We start from the raw sequence: 16,649 nt of genomic DNA, 5'->3' as shown, positions 1-16,649 counted from the left end.
TTAATTTATAATTAACATAGGGAATGTGACTAACTTTGACATTTTCGAAAGTAAATGATTTTTAATTCTACTTTTAATTTATGTACTGCAATTGTTTAGTTACTATGACCAGCCGATTTCCATTTACTGAAAGGTAACAACTCAGCATGTTTTGTATAGGTGACAATAAAGTATCTTGTTCTTCTATTCTTCTTCATTCTTGGTTTGGCTAAAGTTCACAAGTCGCAGGATACTGTCACAGACCACCATCATCAACCACTTTCATCTCTCTTGCTTAAAACTTATGCTAGCTTTGTTAGAACAGGAGTACATGTTGAAAACAATGAAAAAACCCTCTTGACGTACCTTTTCCTTTTGTTGAAACACACTTCTGATGCACCTACAAAGTAAAATAGAAATTAAATATAGCCAAATACAAGAATGACACGGTCTGTGCCATAGCTCAAAACTTAAAAAAAGCACTTATACGTACAAGCATAAGTTGATAAGGCTATATACTTGAAGAAATAACATTTGCTACCAGTAAATTTTCAAGTAGAGATGAGGTGATCTTGTTGCTTGAGCACTTTACACTTTTTTTTTCAAAGAAATTCCAAGCAGGCATCACTATATATAAAAAAAAAGAGGCATCACCGTACTCTATGAAAAAGATTCATTTATATAAAAACATGATCACTTCACGGACGAGGTTCAGAATCTTTTTGCTAATCAGAATAATGTTTCATGTGATGACATAAAGCAACAAATATCATACTTATCTTACAAAAGTACAAATCTTGCATCCATAAATACTGATAAATGAGATAGTATTAAAATGAATCGAACGTGTTTTACGTGGAAGTTGATAGCAGCTTAAGAGAATCCTTCGGTAATAATGGATGCTGAGGAAACTTCTCATCTAGATATTGTACATTAAATTCACACTTTACCACAATTACCTGATACGACTCAACATCAAGCACCTAGTCAAGTGAATAAATTGAAATAAAAAACTAAGAAGCACACCGTCAAGATGGCAAAAGAGTTTGCACGTACTATGTCACTTTTTGGATCCACTAATTTTTCAAAAACTAGTTTTTCAAATACTATAAAATTTTTTAAAAAGTACTCTAAAAGGTACTCTAAAAAGTAGTCTAATTTTTTTTTAATATCCAAAAAATATTTTAAAAACTCTACTACTCTTAAATATTCCAAAATATTTTCTAAAAATATCCCAAAATATACTCTAAAACTCTACTATAATAAAATTTTTCAAAAACATCTCCAAAAATAGCTAATCCAAACGGAGCCATTGATACATACCTTACATGTTTAAGCTTCAAAAACTCTATCTCAAATTATCTAAGTTTAGCACAAAATCCTTGGAAACAATACAAATGGCCTAAAACTGATCTAAACACAAATTCGTTGCTAAGACTTTCTAAATAATTATGCAAAAAACAGTGAAGAAACCTTCTTAATGTACCTCTTTTTCTTTTGTTGAAAAATATTCTTGATGTACCTACAAAGTGCATTTTTGACAAATACAAATGAAAAAGGAATCAATTTTATAATTAAGCACAAAAAAATAGGACTTACGTGAAGATTATGATACGGTTTCATATGGAAAAAATTATGATTGATTGATAAAATAAAAAAATAATGCGAAAAACATTGAACAAACCTTCTTCATGTACTATTTTTCTTTGGTTGGCAAACATTCTTCATGCACCTGCAAATTGCAGACAAATATAAAGGGAAAGCGATCAATCTTATAAATAAGCATAAAAAGAATACGACTTATGTGATAAGATGGTTTTGTATTTAAAATTTGACATCAAAAAGATTATGATAGATTGATAAAAAGGATGAGAGACATGGAAAAAAATAACGATGCCAGGCTATTAGGGGAGAGACATGAGAGAGATAGCGTGATTAATGTGAGAGCGAGTAAAATAAACTCACTTATTTAAGGATCGAGAATAGGAAAATGGATAAGTATTAGAATGTGACTTTATTATATATATATATATATATATATTAACTTTCAAATTGCCCTTTAATTCTAGTTTTTTCACATGTACTACAGATTAGGTGCTTGTCTCCCTCCATCAATTTTATTTTATTTTATTTTGCATTCATAAAATTTGGGCTGGCATTGTGTACGAGGTTTGCCTTAAAAAAAAAGAAAAATATATAGCAACATGGTCACATTTATCCGATATATGAGTGGAGAATCATTAGAAGGTTAGTGGTGTTAGTCATTGTGAGGCAAAAATTTTTTTTTATTTGTGAAAACATGGAGAGAATTGCTATTGACTCTTATTTATATTGGTGCAATTTGTAATTAATCCAAAATAGATATCTAAATCAAAGGTAGGATATAAGAGTTATTTCACCACTATTGACCTCGACAATGGCGTCAATTGATTAATAGGAGAGGTATGCGATATTTTTAAAAGTTAGGGGAGGAAAGCAATAGTGTCAAAAACCTCAGGGTAGGTTTCTGAAATTAACCCTAAATCCAAACCAAAACCCCATGTTTACGTGTGGGACTCGCATATGATGGAACAGAGAATTAGTAAATGTAGCAACTCTGTCTTTTGTCAAACCCAGAGAATTAGTAAAAGTCCAAACGATTTTCTATTTGATTCTTGAGAAACTCAATAGTTGAAAAATAATTAAAATAAATTCTTGAAATTCCCCCAGAAAGGAACGAAGCACATAAATTTCTAATGGATTTGGGGGAGCTGTGGGCCATATTCGGACCCGGAGTTTCCGGCGCAGTTTTCGGCGCCGGCTGGTGGTTTTGGGTGGATGCCGTCGTTTGCAGCTCCGTCAAGGTCTCCTTTGTCCACTACCTTCCAGGCATGTTTTTTTTTTTTTTTGAACTAGGTTGACTTTTTTAATTTTTTTGTACAGCTTAGTAAATCGTGTTTCAATATTAGGGTTTTAGATCAACATTTCATTTTTTAATTTCAGCGTTCTCTTGCAGGAATATTTGCATCTTTGGCTGCCTTGATGTTCAATTGCGTTAGGAAAGAGGACATTGACTACTCTCCGTACGAGGAAGGCGAGTGGAGGTACCCTTTTTTTTCATGTAATTTAAAGTGTTCCTTACTGGAGTTCTTATCTTTTTTTTTCCCACTTCCATGAAGATTTATGATCTTTGGTGTTTAAAATTTTGATATGAAGTTAGTTAATTGAGCCGTTTGTTAGTTGTAGGCAATCTCTTATTGACGGTTAAGGGCAGTCCCTTTGACTGGCTCGAGCTTCCTAGAAGCATATTAGCAGATCATATATCCCAAATTGCTAAATCATCGTGATAAACAATATTCTAGATGGCCTAGATTAACAAAATCCTAGATGACTTGATAAACAAAATCCTAGATAGGCTTCTAAAAAAGAGCTTAGCATTTTGGAATTCCTTGACTTCCATAATATTCAAGTGGTGTTGACCTGCATCAGGGCCACCTGAAGGGGGTGGGGTGAGGGGTAGAATGAGCTGTTGCGTAAGGTTATTGAGCTTTATTTGGAAATGATTACATAGATTGATCCAGATGCATGCTTTAATATATCATATTTGATGTTGTAATTTTCATAGAGGGAAACCACTTGCTGCTGCAACCTGTCAGAAACTTTTTTTGGCATCCATCCTAACTGTCTAAATGTACTTCTCAAGTTGTAGCCTAGGCTCTTAGGTACTCAGATTATCATGTTGTCGAATTATGTGACAATTAGAGGTGCAAGCAGCAACTTATTGTAATTTGTGTTTGTAATAATTTTATGCTTTTGACTTAGAGGTAATCTTGAAGATTGGATATTTTGGATGGTAAGAAGAAGAGAAAATCTCTTTATTCAGCTGTCATACAGTGTTTATATTTGGTTATAAGGTCTATTCTGTTTTGTACTTCTGTGCAGAGTACAAGTAAGACTAGCATCCGTATAGGGGATGCTGTAGAAGAAAGAAATTTTACAACATTCTCTATGGAGTATAATAACTATTGAAGTCACATACCTTTTTTTAGGTCAAGTGACCATGTCCATCTGCTGGAATTGAAAATTTTTCCTCTTTGTTGACGACATGTCGTAAGCCTGCAGAATTCATTCACAGGATGCACCTGACTAGTTTTTCAATATACACAATAAATGTTGATCAAATCTTACCATGTAGATGAATGTAAAACCGTTTCAGCTTTCATAGTGGCAATGAAAGCATGATAATGCTTATGCTATGGTTATGTTAGGATCATAGACAAAAAGATGAAATGCCAAGGTTCAGTTTAGTTTATTAGAAGCAAATAAACGTAAAAAGAAAGAGGAATAAAAGAGCTCAAAGAAGCTATTTTCTTGTCCTGGAATTACATTAGTCAGTAGTGAAATTAGTTTAGCATTTGAACTCAAAAAAAGTAGAATTTAGTATGTGTGGGTAGTGTCACGATTGTTTCTTCAAGAAGGGTGGAAAAGTCAGGTTGATGGGCTAATCATTGACTCAACGTGATTGCAAAAGAATTCTTGAAGAACCCACTATGAGCATGAAGCAAATAAGTTTCATCTCTTGACCCAGTGATTTTTCTCTCCTTGCTATATAGGATTATACCATTTTGATGTGGAGGTCCTTGAAGTATCTATCCAACTCTATTGAGAGAGAGAGAGAGAGAGAGTGGGGTGGTTTATTCGGTTTGTAAACTGTATATAAGTAGGTTGGTTGAGTTTGACCATTGTTGGAAGTAGTAACACGGGGTCTTTATCCAACTTTGTTGACTCTAAGTGTGTGTGTGTGTGTGTGAGAGAGAGAGAGAGAGAGAGACGAAGCAGGTTGGTTTCTTCGGTTTGTAACTGTATTGAAGTACATTGGTTGTGTTTGATTATAAACACAGGATAAGAACCAAGATGATGAGTTAAGATGAATAAGAAGACCATAGAAATACAACCATAAGAAATACTGTGACAAATGCATTTTCATTTTCTAAAAGCAAGTTAGAAGTTGCAGTCTTATCATTTTAGTGGCTGATAATATAATTGCTTACAACTTTATTGTTTGCATTAACACGCTGCTGAATGTGTGTTTATAATGATTTACCATTTCTAGATAAGCTCTGGATTGTAGAAAATGGGCAGGACCGTGCAAAGAAAATTTCTACAACTCTTCTCATGTTTTAGTTCACTGTTTGCACATTTTCTAGTGTAATTGAAACAAGCATTTGGGCTTTCTGGGATTCAGCTCATAGATGTAATTCTTGGTTTTCTAGTTATAGAAATATGACAGCATCTTAAAATATGTGAATTTGCTGATTTTTCTGTTGAAAATAAAATGAAAAATGAATTGACAATTGAATTTATGATCCAACTTGCACTCGTATTGGCCACTGTCCACTATCCTAGGTTCTTTGCTGCAAAGTACATCCTTTTTTCTACATCGATGTTTATAAGATTCTACAAAAATGTAGAAAACAGAAATGTTGCAGATAAAAGCAGTGATTGAAACAATAACTCAGTAGCTGTATTTTGGTAGTCATTATTAACTATTAAAAAAATTAGACCAAAAGAGATCCCTAATCAAACTCCTCTACAATTAGAATCCCCCTCCCTGCCCCCCAACACCCCCTCCTCCCACAAAAAATGGAAAAGAAAAGTTTGTTGCACGTAGAAGATTACATTTTCATTCCACTAAGGTTCAAAATTCGCTGTCTCTTTCTGTGCCAGCAGCAGGAGTCCAATTTTTCTATTTTTATCTTGATCTTGACTGTGAGACCTTTCACTGGTTACCTGCTTACCTTCTAGAAGCAGGAGATACCAGACATCCTTGAATTGGATTGCCACTGGAACAAGAGATGCATTTTCGGGGAAAGTTGAGATAACATCCAGCATGGTGCCACATGTCCACTTGATATAGTTTTGCTGGTTTTCTAATCAGAGGTCTCATTTTTCTTCGCAAGTTTCACCTATGACTACTGCTTAGATAAATGTCAGGCTAGAAAAGGACTTGACAAGCCACCAGCACGCAAAAAACGCATGAGATTTCCAATCCTGTAGGAGCCAAGATAGTTTTGATATGCCATTCCTCATGAAACTTGTATTATTTGTCATGGAAGAGCAGTAAACACCACCTTTAGGATATATTGTTGAGACAAGTTCTCAGAAGCTGCCCTCAACCCTAGGAGTCAAAGAAATACTGGTTAGATATATAGCTTTGACATATAGAATCTTAAATATGATAATTATTTGAAGAAGATTGTGGCGATAATATATACTTAAGCATTCTTGAGTCTACGTATGAAGATTTCTCATTTGGCAACTATTTCTATCAGAGAGATAGTTCATTGCATAATTTGTGAATTCCCTCGGTGTGCATGTCATGGGGTATTGGATCTTAGATTTTGTAATGATTGGCTTATATATAGGTGCTTCTTTACAGCCATATGACTTCTTTGCTATCTTCTTTGCCATGTTACCTGGACTCCTCATTTATGCCCTCCATATCCATGTGGACGCTTCATGACCCTGGTACTGGTACTGAATACATACCTAGAATGGTCAATTTTACTTGGGTGCCTTGACTTTCCTAGGATGCCTTGTTGCATAAGAGTCTATTATTCCTTGGGAATGATAAGAGAAGTGAAAAAGATAATGCAATGGATATTCACAAGCGTTCTAAATTTCCAGGAATCAAGTTAAGTTCTTTGAGTATTTAGAAGTGTCCCATATCCTTGTTTTAGTTGGTTGATGAATTAGACACCTTGATCATACCCGTTTTAGGTACCCATACCCGATCCAAGGAACATATTTTTTAAGGTGATGATGAGTTGGAAAATGCTTTAATACTTGATGCGTAAACATTTATTTGGGCGCATTTGTTAGGGCACTATAGATGTTTGTGGCTGCAATTGGCAGTAGCTCCTTTGTAATGGAAATCCTTTTTGGAGAGGGCCTTTTTGAAATGAGTTTCAGAAAATGGGCATTTAAAATTAAGAGGCTTCTGGTGAATATCAGTTATTTTAAGTTCGTAGAAATGTGACTGTCCCTTGTTCAGTTAGATTCTGTTTGGGCAATAAATGCATAGAGAGCAAACAGTTAGCCACTTGACAATGCTATCCTTGCTTATCAATAAACTAACCTATAAAATTGAATTGGGATGATTTTTAAGGCTGATGTTAATTTTTAAATGGAATAAGAAAAACTATCAATACAATTATTTTTTAGGAATTATGAAATTCATTTTGGGAAAATAAATTGCTACTTGACATTCTTCTTACATTTGACAAATATTACTCTTTGTAAGTTGCATGTGTAAATTAGATGAAAGTTTCAATTTGGTGGTGCTAGTGATTCAATAAATGTAGGTAAGGGTTAATTCTACAATTGACTTTTAATCGAGGTCCAGGATCTGGATAGACTGTTCAAGGGAAGTCCACTGGAATGTACTCTCTCGAGAAGTTAATTCCTTGAATATCAATTTGAAATACTTTACACAACACTTTCTGTTGAAGGCTAAAGAGCAATATTATTGTAAAACTTCTGGAGCATCTTTACTTTCAGAAGAAAACTAAAAATCCTACTCATTATAAAGTTTGAATACGTACTTTACTCGTTATCATCTTATTTGTGCCTTTAATTTTTTATTAATCTTCTGAGTGTACTCTATTGTTTAGTGCGTCTATGTTGATTTAGTGCAGATGATCTGTTATCTATATAGGGGGTCTAGGTGCTTAGGAACAACTTTTTCTGTAGCAACGACAAACTTTCTGTAACAAAATTATAAGGTGGTTAGTATTTATCTCTAGATTGAGTTCAAAGATCTTATGATAGGCAATTGATTCTTCTTAAATGTTTGTAAGAGTACCTTGTGGATACTTCTTACTTCCTGTTACCATGCTTAAAGATGATTATTGATGTATGCTGCATCTTCTCAACTCTATTTAATTGTCTGTCAATTCTGAGCACAATTTTCCTGAATTTCATACTCAATTCTTGAAAAAATAAATGAAATGCAAACAAAGTATTTAGTTTACACGCTTTGTGCACTTTAACTGCTTTCTTTATTCCTTGGTCCCAAAATTGAATTTCTTAGTTTGATTTGGTCATATGTGGTTATAGTCGTGGAATGTATAAATAGTCTGGTGAGGAAATTGGGAACACTTGCTATTTCATTAGTTAATTGAAATTTAAGGAGATACTGGAGAACATTTGCGCTACGGTTTTGGTCCACAAGTATTTGAAGGGAAAATTGGCTTAGTTTTTCCACTGAAGGAAAGTGAACCTTGTCTGAATTGGCTAAAATGAAAAGTAAGATATTCGATTTGGTAGGAGAAAATGTAACTCTTCACTATGGAAATTTGCTATTTTGAAACCGTGCCTTTCTAACAGAAGTCATGGTGTAATGGTTGACTCCTCTTTTTCTGCCACCATTGACATGTTTTCATTTTCTAAATTATGCATACCACATAGCTTCCCTGTACCACATGTTAACAATTGCTTGATAGTTGCTGAAACAACCATGAAAGGAAAAAAATGGTTTTTTTTCTTACAATAGAAAATGCTACATATAATTAAAGGGAGTAACTTTTAACAAAATCAAATAACATAGTAGAATTGATGATTTTAGAATTTGAGACAACCACACATTGTTCATATGAGGTGTTAAGCTTCAAATTCTTCAAGTGTCTATGTTTCTAGGTGACACTTATTCTTTAACTCTCCAATACTTCAACTTCGCAAGAGGCAATGTAAAGAAAAAGAGAAAGTTCACAAATTTTAGAAAGTGCAGTTATAGGACAAAGTAGATTATCAAAATTCCTCACCTATTCTGTAATTCTCAAGGGGTGCTTGGTTGGAGGGTATAGGAATCAAGAATTGGATTGAGTCCCATAATTGTTGCTTGGCTAATGGGTATGGGTTTTGAAATCTTGGAATAAATTATAAAAACCAGCCACTCTCAATACCCAACTAGATTGGAGATGAATCCCACATTTGATTCCAAAATCTTAAAAAAAAAAAAAAGCTTCTGGTCCCTTATCTTCCTCACATAGCTCTCTCTTCTTGCTCTCCATGGCAAGCCAATCTCTCTCTACCTCTTTACCTCCTTGTCACTCATTCTCCCCATCCTCCATGGCTGTCACCTCCCTCTTCTTGTCACTCACTTTTCCAATCCTCTATGGCAGCACCGAGGTTCCCAGGGCTCTTCCTCTTGACTACCGACCCACTTGCCTTTTTTATTTTTGCTGAAGTATAGCTGCTGTGGGAGCCTTCCTTTGTGTTGATGATTGGGGGATTGAAATTATGCAGGTATACTCCCATTTCTGGTCATAAACTTCGACAAAATCAAATCCGGATCTGCTTTGGCTATCACTGCATCACTGGGACTGTTGCTTCTGAAGCTCCATTGTCTTTACCAAAAATTGAATATAGATGCTAATTGGTGGTGGTTAGGTACTGGTTCAATGGGTGTTGTCATGGTTCGGTGCTGGTTCAATGGGATTATGGTGGATATGTATGTGGGATAAGCATCCGAATGAGGAAGAGGAAAGATATGAAAAGAAAAAAGAAATTAAAGGTAAAAAATTGATTATTAAATTTGATACCCATTCCTTACCAATATTTACCAAGCACCCCTTTTCTAATCATATCTTTGGCCAAAATCCATACTAACCTTTTTTGTATGATTCCATTTACAATTCTGATTCCTAAGTTTGAACTAAGCGTCCCCTCAAAGTTGGGGAGGGGGGATCGCCCGTCTTTAAATGCACATAGCTATTAGCCTGTACTTGTTTCTCTTGGGTTTTAACTCCTTATTTCCTATTAGTAAAATTATTACCTTCTCAAAAAACAGGTGGCAACTTTAAAAGACTAGGGATGGCAATGTGGCAGGGGAATTAAGTGATAGCAATGTGGGGAGAAATTTCTCCTGCATTCAATGGAACAGGAGTATGGGGGAGGCTACTGCCACCCTATCTCCCACTTAAAATGAAACCATAGTAAATGTTTCATATCTTGTATATAAGTATATTTAGGTATAATAATTATGTCATATATGTATACGGATAAACATGCAGATTAATTAGTCATAGCTTCTTGTTTTCTCTGCCACATTCATTTAGTCATACATCATATACTTTTTTAATAACTTGAAGGCTGACAATAATTTTTTTTTCGTTTTTACGTGTGCTAAGTACTTTTGTAGTTTGAATTAAATAACTAGTAAAGCCTATAACAGCTTCTTAGTGTTTACATTATGGTTGAATTACTGGGCTTCATATTTGTTATCTTTGAAAGGTAATCTCAATTTTATGATCTTCATAATCTCGATTCTATGATCTTTGGGAGACAAAAAGTACCAAAAGCGGATGCCCAACAGGGATCCAAGAGTGTGAGGCAGGGTGTATGTGTTTTGAGTATGGCAGAATGTGATTTTTTCAGGTGGATTGGGGAGGGTACTATCAGCTCATTGGCAATCCTATGAAATGGGTGTTGATCGAAGAGATTGTAATTTGTTTGTGCAGTATAGTCCAACACATTTTGGGTGATCTTTTTCTTCCTTACAAGGAGACAAGAATCCCTCAAATCAGTCGATTTTGTGGTTTTTGTGTTTTGGGTTTCTATTTGTGTTACTGGTCTGTAAACCTCTTGGTAATTTGGACATCTGTTTTTGATGCATTCAAATTATGTCATTCAAATCACTAATAATTTGATGATTTCCTTTTCTGAATTTGCAGGTTGAAGCTGTGGCTTTTCATTGCATATGTTGTATCTTTTGTTTCATTGGCAGCTTCAGTGGGCTTATTAATACAAGACTCTCTTGTGAAAACTGGTCCGTCTGCATGGACAGGAGTTGCAGGCGTTCTCCAATGTGTGTTTGTGCTTATAAGGTAAGATTTACCTCTAGCTTGACTTGTACTATATCTAGTTTTCTTTCCTTTACTGTGCTTCTGGGGTTGGTTTGGTTCGAAAGATTTCGCTTATTACTGAAATAGTTGGAATGTGCTTGCCTTCTCTGATCACTTGATAAATTCAGGTATTTTCTTCCTCTGAGCATTTGATGCAATTCCATCACTTTTGGCTTTGTCATCAACTTGAGAAACCCTTGCTACTAACGTTCTCATATAGTGTTCCTTGCTCTCTGCAAAATTCTTTGGCATCTGCTCCAAGAGTGAATTTCTATACTCGAACTGTCTCTATGACACTTGATCTTAATGCAAATGGGAAAAGTTATATTGATAATACAGCATAGTGGGTGGGTTCAAAGTTTCATTGTGTCAGCTACCTGACATTGACTTGAACCTTTTTGTATCCTCCCCTTTTTGAGGCTCTTGTCTCCTCTCCTCTCGTCTCCTTTCCATCCTTTGCATGAATCGTGCACTGATAGGTAAGGGGGACTGCAACTAGGCCAATAAGCTAAAAGTTGCCACCTGGTAGAGCTTTGTTGACTCAATTTAACTACACTTCTGCTCTAGCTTTTGAAGTCAAGATACTAGGCTGGCTTGGAGTTAGAATCAAGTTCTTTTCTGTCGTTCAATTCATTTGGTTGATCAAATTAATCCATTCAAACAGATTTCTCACAAAAAAGAAGGAGCAACTTAAGCAGAAAATGACAACAGGGCTGCGTCCATCCCCCTACCAGCTAACCAAAGCAAATAAGTTGAAATTCCCTGAACAAGTCAAACGTTTCCAGTTTTGTTCTTTTGAAAATATATACAACTACTATTATAAATAAAACCCCAAACAAACAGTCAAAGCCCATATCTAAGGAAAGCATATTTTCACTAGTTTTAGCGCAGCACAAAAGCTTGGTAGGCTGATCAGATTTCTTTAGATAGGTTTTGGTCTTTCAAGAAAAACTCACTTTCAGTGGTAGAATCTTAGACGGAATTGCAGGTATCAAACTCTCTAAAACTCAATCAGAAAACTGGAATTTAATAGCAGAAAAACACGAATGAGAAAGAAATCAGGTTAGGAACTCCAGGAATCACTGCTAGAAATTTTCAGGCATCCCACCTAAAGTTGGATTGCATCTCACAATCTCACAAGAAGACATTGAGTTTGTTTGGATAAGAGTTTATTTGGATGATTTATTTGAGATATTTACTGTAACACTTTTTGTGATGTGATGTATGTGAGATAAAAAGGTGATTGGGATTTGTGAGAATAAATTTTGCAAACCAAATTATCTTTGTCCAAACAAACTCATTGAGTCTGCAGGAAGTTTTATTAGTCAAGAATCTGATTTCTCTTTATGGAAAAGTCGATACTCATAGACACCTAAAAAATGACTCCAATTCTAATTAAAACTCCTAACTAGAATAGAATTCTTAGTTTATTATTAATCACTCCTAGGACTGACAACTAATATACTTTTCACTTTTGGAAGTAATTACCGACCAGACAACTACGACAAGATAAATTCCTGCCACCAACTAAATTTATGAAAGTACCCTGCTGACCAAAATCAGAAAATAGACTTTTTAGGACTCAAACCAACTCCCAAGTAGGTTCCTTGTCATCAAGAGCGTGCCAAACCTAAGTTTGTGCATTCCATGCATCTTTGCCATGCCTTCTATAAACCTTAGGCGACTTCTGCCATTTATCTCTATCATTTAGCTTCTGCTAAATGTAAATAACTGTATATGAAAACTCCAATTTTTGTGCTATGCTTTTTCATTATGATGGTTTTGAATATTTTGGGAGTAAAGCAAGGAGCATGAGAACACCCACAACACACCCCCAAAACCCAAAAAAAAGAAAAAAACCATCACAGAAGTTGCACTTTACATCCTAGATTATATTAATTGGTAGTTTGCACCCTTAGTTAACTAAAAGATGAACTTCATTTATTAATCAGAGAGATGATGAACTTATCATCCATTAAAAGTTTAAGAGGCAAGAATACTATACAGTGGGAAAAAACTTCCACTTTCAATAAACTATTTTTCACATCATAACAAAAGTCTAATTAAAAACATATTAAAAAAATATATTGGATCACTTTAACAATTATTCCTCTAATTTGGAACTGTACTTTTGATTTCTATTTTTTTATGCACACAACTAATTGAATAATTTTGGTTTTTCTTTCTTTTGAAACTTTCAATTCCAATATTTTGTTTACTAATACCTAAATTCTAATTTAGGTATAGTGGTGAATTTTTGCTACTATTATTGTGCTAAATTCATGTAAAGATTTTCGGGTACTACTTCATTTAAATTTTGTGAGATTACAAATAATTTTTGCTGTTACATGAAGATATGGCATTATGGTGCACTAAACAAAATGATGAGATTTAAGAAATTGTAACAGTAATCTTTCAGTTGTTTTGTATTTTGTCCCTTTAAGTGCGTGTTTTCACTTGAACTTTTTATAAAGCAAAATAATTAGTCTATGTAATGTGAAAATTTTTTCTCACCTAAAGGGTATTTTGCAACTTGAACTTTTAGTGGAGGATAAGTGGATCACTTAATCAATTACTTGGATGGAGTTAATTTTTTCATTATTTTTCAGTTGACCAAGGGTGTAAAGTGCTTCTTAAAATACTTTAGAGTGTAAAATGCAATTGATGCAATAGTTTGTTGGGGTTTTCTGCATTTAACCCTAAGGTTAACAAAAACCTTTGGGCTTGGCAGTTATTGAGCTCAAGCTTAAGCTCAACCTAATTTACTGCCCTAGTGGCTTGAAAAAATGTTGCAGTACGAATTTTTTTGTCAGTTGAGTGACAAGCAGCTCAGTTGTCCAAACTTCAGAATCTGTGTAATTACATGCATATTGTGGCTTTTAAGCATGTTATGAATACTCATACTTGCGACCCTGTCTGAATTTTGGTGGTTGCATGTTTTCCTTTGCAGTGGGCTGATTTATTGGACTTCACATACGGAGTAAAACGAGGTGGAGTGTACATGTTTGAGGCTTTAGATTTGTATACTACATACTCTGTGCATGTGTGGTTTACTTGATCAAGCTTGGTATCTAAAGCGCACGATTGCCATGTACAAGTGTATTTACTAACTGGATACAAGTTAACCTTGATGTTTCTGAAGTAAAGCACAATCAGATCTCTTTTCATTTGATTGCTTTATTCTTGTGAATATGTCATCCACTGACCACCATTAGGTAAGTAAGAGTTGTCAGCATCTTCAGATTTAACCCTGTGCTACCACTCTTATTAAGGTGCAAGAAAAAGATAAATATTTTCAGATTCCAAGGTGCTTTTTCACTTGATTCTGAATGAAATTGAATTGTTACCGTCATTGGAGCAAATTTCGCCTAATGAAATATACCTATACCCAGGTGGGCTGTCTAGTATATCAAACTCTAGCCTCCTTAAGCTTTTTCATAATGGAGAGGTGAATCACCTGTTACCTCCTGCAGTTTTGAGTTTCATCATCTCTACATTGTGTAGAAATATCCACTCTACACCATCGTGTTATGAGTTGCTCTTTTTGAGCTTTTACTGTAATTGTTAGTTTAGATGGATAAGTTAAAGGTGGTATTTTACTCCAAAAACACAAGGGGCTAAAGTTGTTTTTCCCAAATTATTCGGACAATCATGGGAGTGGACGCTTAAACCATAGGAGTTAAAAGAAAGGGCTCGCCCTAGTTGTAATGATCTTGTTCGAGTCTTCCCAAAATGAAATAACCTAATTGGTCTTAATCTAGAGACTTACAAGGTTGCCCCTTATTTTTTTCATGTTACATCCAATTATCTCTTATTTTAAAAATGTCTTTCCTTTTATATTAGAAAAAGTAAAAAGATGGTGTTAAAGAAAAAGATTCTTGAGATGTTTGTAAATTTTAAGAAGTCCAAGGGATTATAAATCATTAGAGCAAAGACCAGTGCAAGGCAGTTTTGAGTTTATCAATCCCAAACTATGCTTCAAAAAGAGGATATTGACCATGCATAGAGGTGTCAAAATGGTTGAATTGGGCGGGTTTGGGTTGAATAAAATGGGTAATGGGTATAAGTGAGTTAATCCATTTAATTAAATGGGTATAAATGGGTAAGTCAAAAAATGAATTGGGTAACCTAATTACCCATTTATAACTCATTTATTTTAATTTTTTGTGAACTCATTTAAATTCATTTTTGCAAACTAAGTTATCTATTTATACCACTCTTTGCACCCATCATTAGTTTTAAATATTTATTTATAATGTTCAATAAGCCTAATTATCAATTTTTTTCCTATCCGTACTCTATGTCGCAAAATTACATACTATTTAATAATTAAATAATAAGAATATAAAAATTTAAATTAAATACTATAAAAATTAACATATAAACTTAATCCAAAAATTTTGAACCTCTAATATTTTTTTCATGTGTAAATTGAAAATTTCATTTTGGAAAGGTAGGAAAAAAGGCTAAACATATCATAAATTGATAATGCTAAAAAATGAATAAGTTAACAAATTAAGAGAAAATAAAACCAACAAATAATAATAATAATGAAACAAAAGTAGTTAACATCATAAAAAAATGAAAAATATGAAAAAAAAAAGGGCGGGGGAAGAAAAGAGATTTGAGGGAAAACAATTCTAAATGGGTTAATTGGGTTTGATGGGTTACCCAATAATACCCATATGGGTTACCCATAAATGGGTTTGATGGGTTACCCATTAAATAGGTATTATTGGGTAACCCATTTATACCCATATGCAAAAAACTTAAAATACCCATACCCATCTATTCATGGGCGGGTATGGATAAATTTAATTAAATGGATTGATTTGTCACCTATAACCATGCGGGTGAACTCTGGAACTATATCGTAGTTTTGAAGTCATCGCAAAGCCCTACATTTAATCTCATCAACTAATTTCTTAAAGAAAGTTGAAGGGGTGGCTCTTTGGATCTGCAATTGGATGATGAGAGTCCTAAGGTGGGATTTGTGAACCAAGCAAATAAAGGAAATTCTTCAAAGATGGCAAGTAAGCAAGTAAAGGAAAATTTTCAATTTCTGAGGTGAAGGCATTGCACTGTAAGACTTCAAAGATGGCAATTTGAATCGAGTAGGTGAAGGGAATCCTTCAATTTCCAAGGTCAAGGGTGAAGGGTGAAGGTACTGTCTCTAAAACATCATCATTGTTAGTTAAAAACCTATCCAACTCCTCTTGAATTTGCCAACTGACTCTAGTATCTCACCGTCTAGGATTATGCGTTTCTGAACTACTTGGATCTAATTTGCCAATTCGAGAGTCGGGAAGTAGTCCAGGTTCTCTTCTTTGATCTCCCGATCAGCAGAATCATTTCTTGAATCCTCCATTAAGACACAGGGTTGTTTCCTGCTTATGTTGCCATGTATTACATTTTTATGTATCAACAAGTGGCAAACCATTTCAGAAAAATGACAACATCTACTGCTGTTTAATGTTCCTTGCGTTGACAAACTGAATTCAAGATGAGTAAGCCCAAATTCAAATACTATACGATGGAGAACTTTTGAACTTTGTCGTTGTACAAGAACTTTATATTGATAGTCAACCAACTTTGATAGGAGGAAACACCTCGAAAGAGTCCAGCAAAGAGTCCAATATGTAAGTCAAGAACCCAACTCTGATCCAAAAGCTTAAGCCATTAGGTCTTGAACCCTTATTTACGTATTAATTGCTTTTTCTCCATCTCTTGGACCAATGTGAGACATAACCCTTTACTATGAACCTAACAAATCTCCCCCTTCATGAG

The 16,649-nt window shown here is 34.5% G+C and overlaps 1 protein-coding gene across 1 annotated transcript; it reads left to right on the top strand.

The window, feature by feature from the left end:
• The first annotated feature begins 2,540 nt into the window (after nt 1-2,540).
• Nucleotides 2,541-14,034, top strand: LOC113749332 (transmembrane protein 50A). The gene is made up of 4 exons (XM_027293025.1): nt 2,541-2,847; nt 2,975-3,062; nt 10,692-10,844; nt 13,813-14,034. The coding sequence occupies exons 1-4, from the start codon at nt 2,715-2,717 to the stop codon at nt 13,844-13,846; spliced, it is 408 nt and encodes a 135-aa protein (XP_027148826.1). The 5' UTR covers nt 2,541-2,714; the 3' UTR covers nt 13,847-14,034.
• The last annotated feature ends 2,615 nt before the right edge of the window (nt 14,035-16,649 follow it).

The sequence above is a fragment of the Coffea eugenioides genome, chromosome 10 (assembly GCF_003713205.1).
Source record: "Coffea eugenioides isolate CCC68of chromosome 10, Ceug_1.0, whole genome shotgun sequence".
Lineage (NCBI taxonomy): Eukaryota > Viridiplantae > Streptophyta > Magnoliopsida > Gentianales > Rubiaceae > Coffea > Coffea eugenioides.
This window is presented reverse-complemented; position numbering and strand designations above follow the sequence as displayed.

Bases quoted from the DNA above. Each gene is read 5' to 3' on its own strand.
- LOC113749332 (XM_027293025.1), top strand. From the start codon at position 2,715: ATGGATTTGGGGGAGCTGTGGGCCATATTCGGACCCGGAGTTTCCGGC. The intron at 3,063-10,691 runs GTACCCTTTTTT...CTGAATTTGCAG, and splicing joins TACGAGGAAGGCGAGTGGAG to GTTGAAGCTGTGGCTTTTCA. The intron at 10,845-13,812 runs GTAAGATTTACC...TTTCCTTTGCAG, and splicing joins TGTGTGTTTGTGCTTATAAG to TGGGCTGATTTATTGGACTT.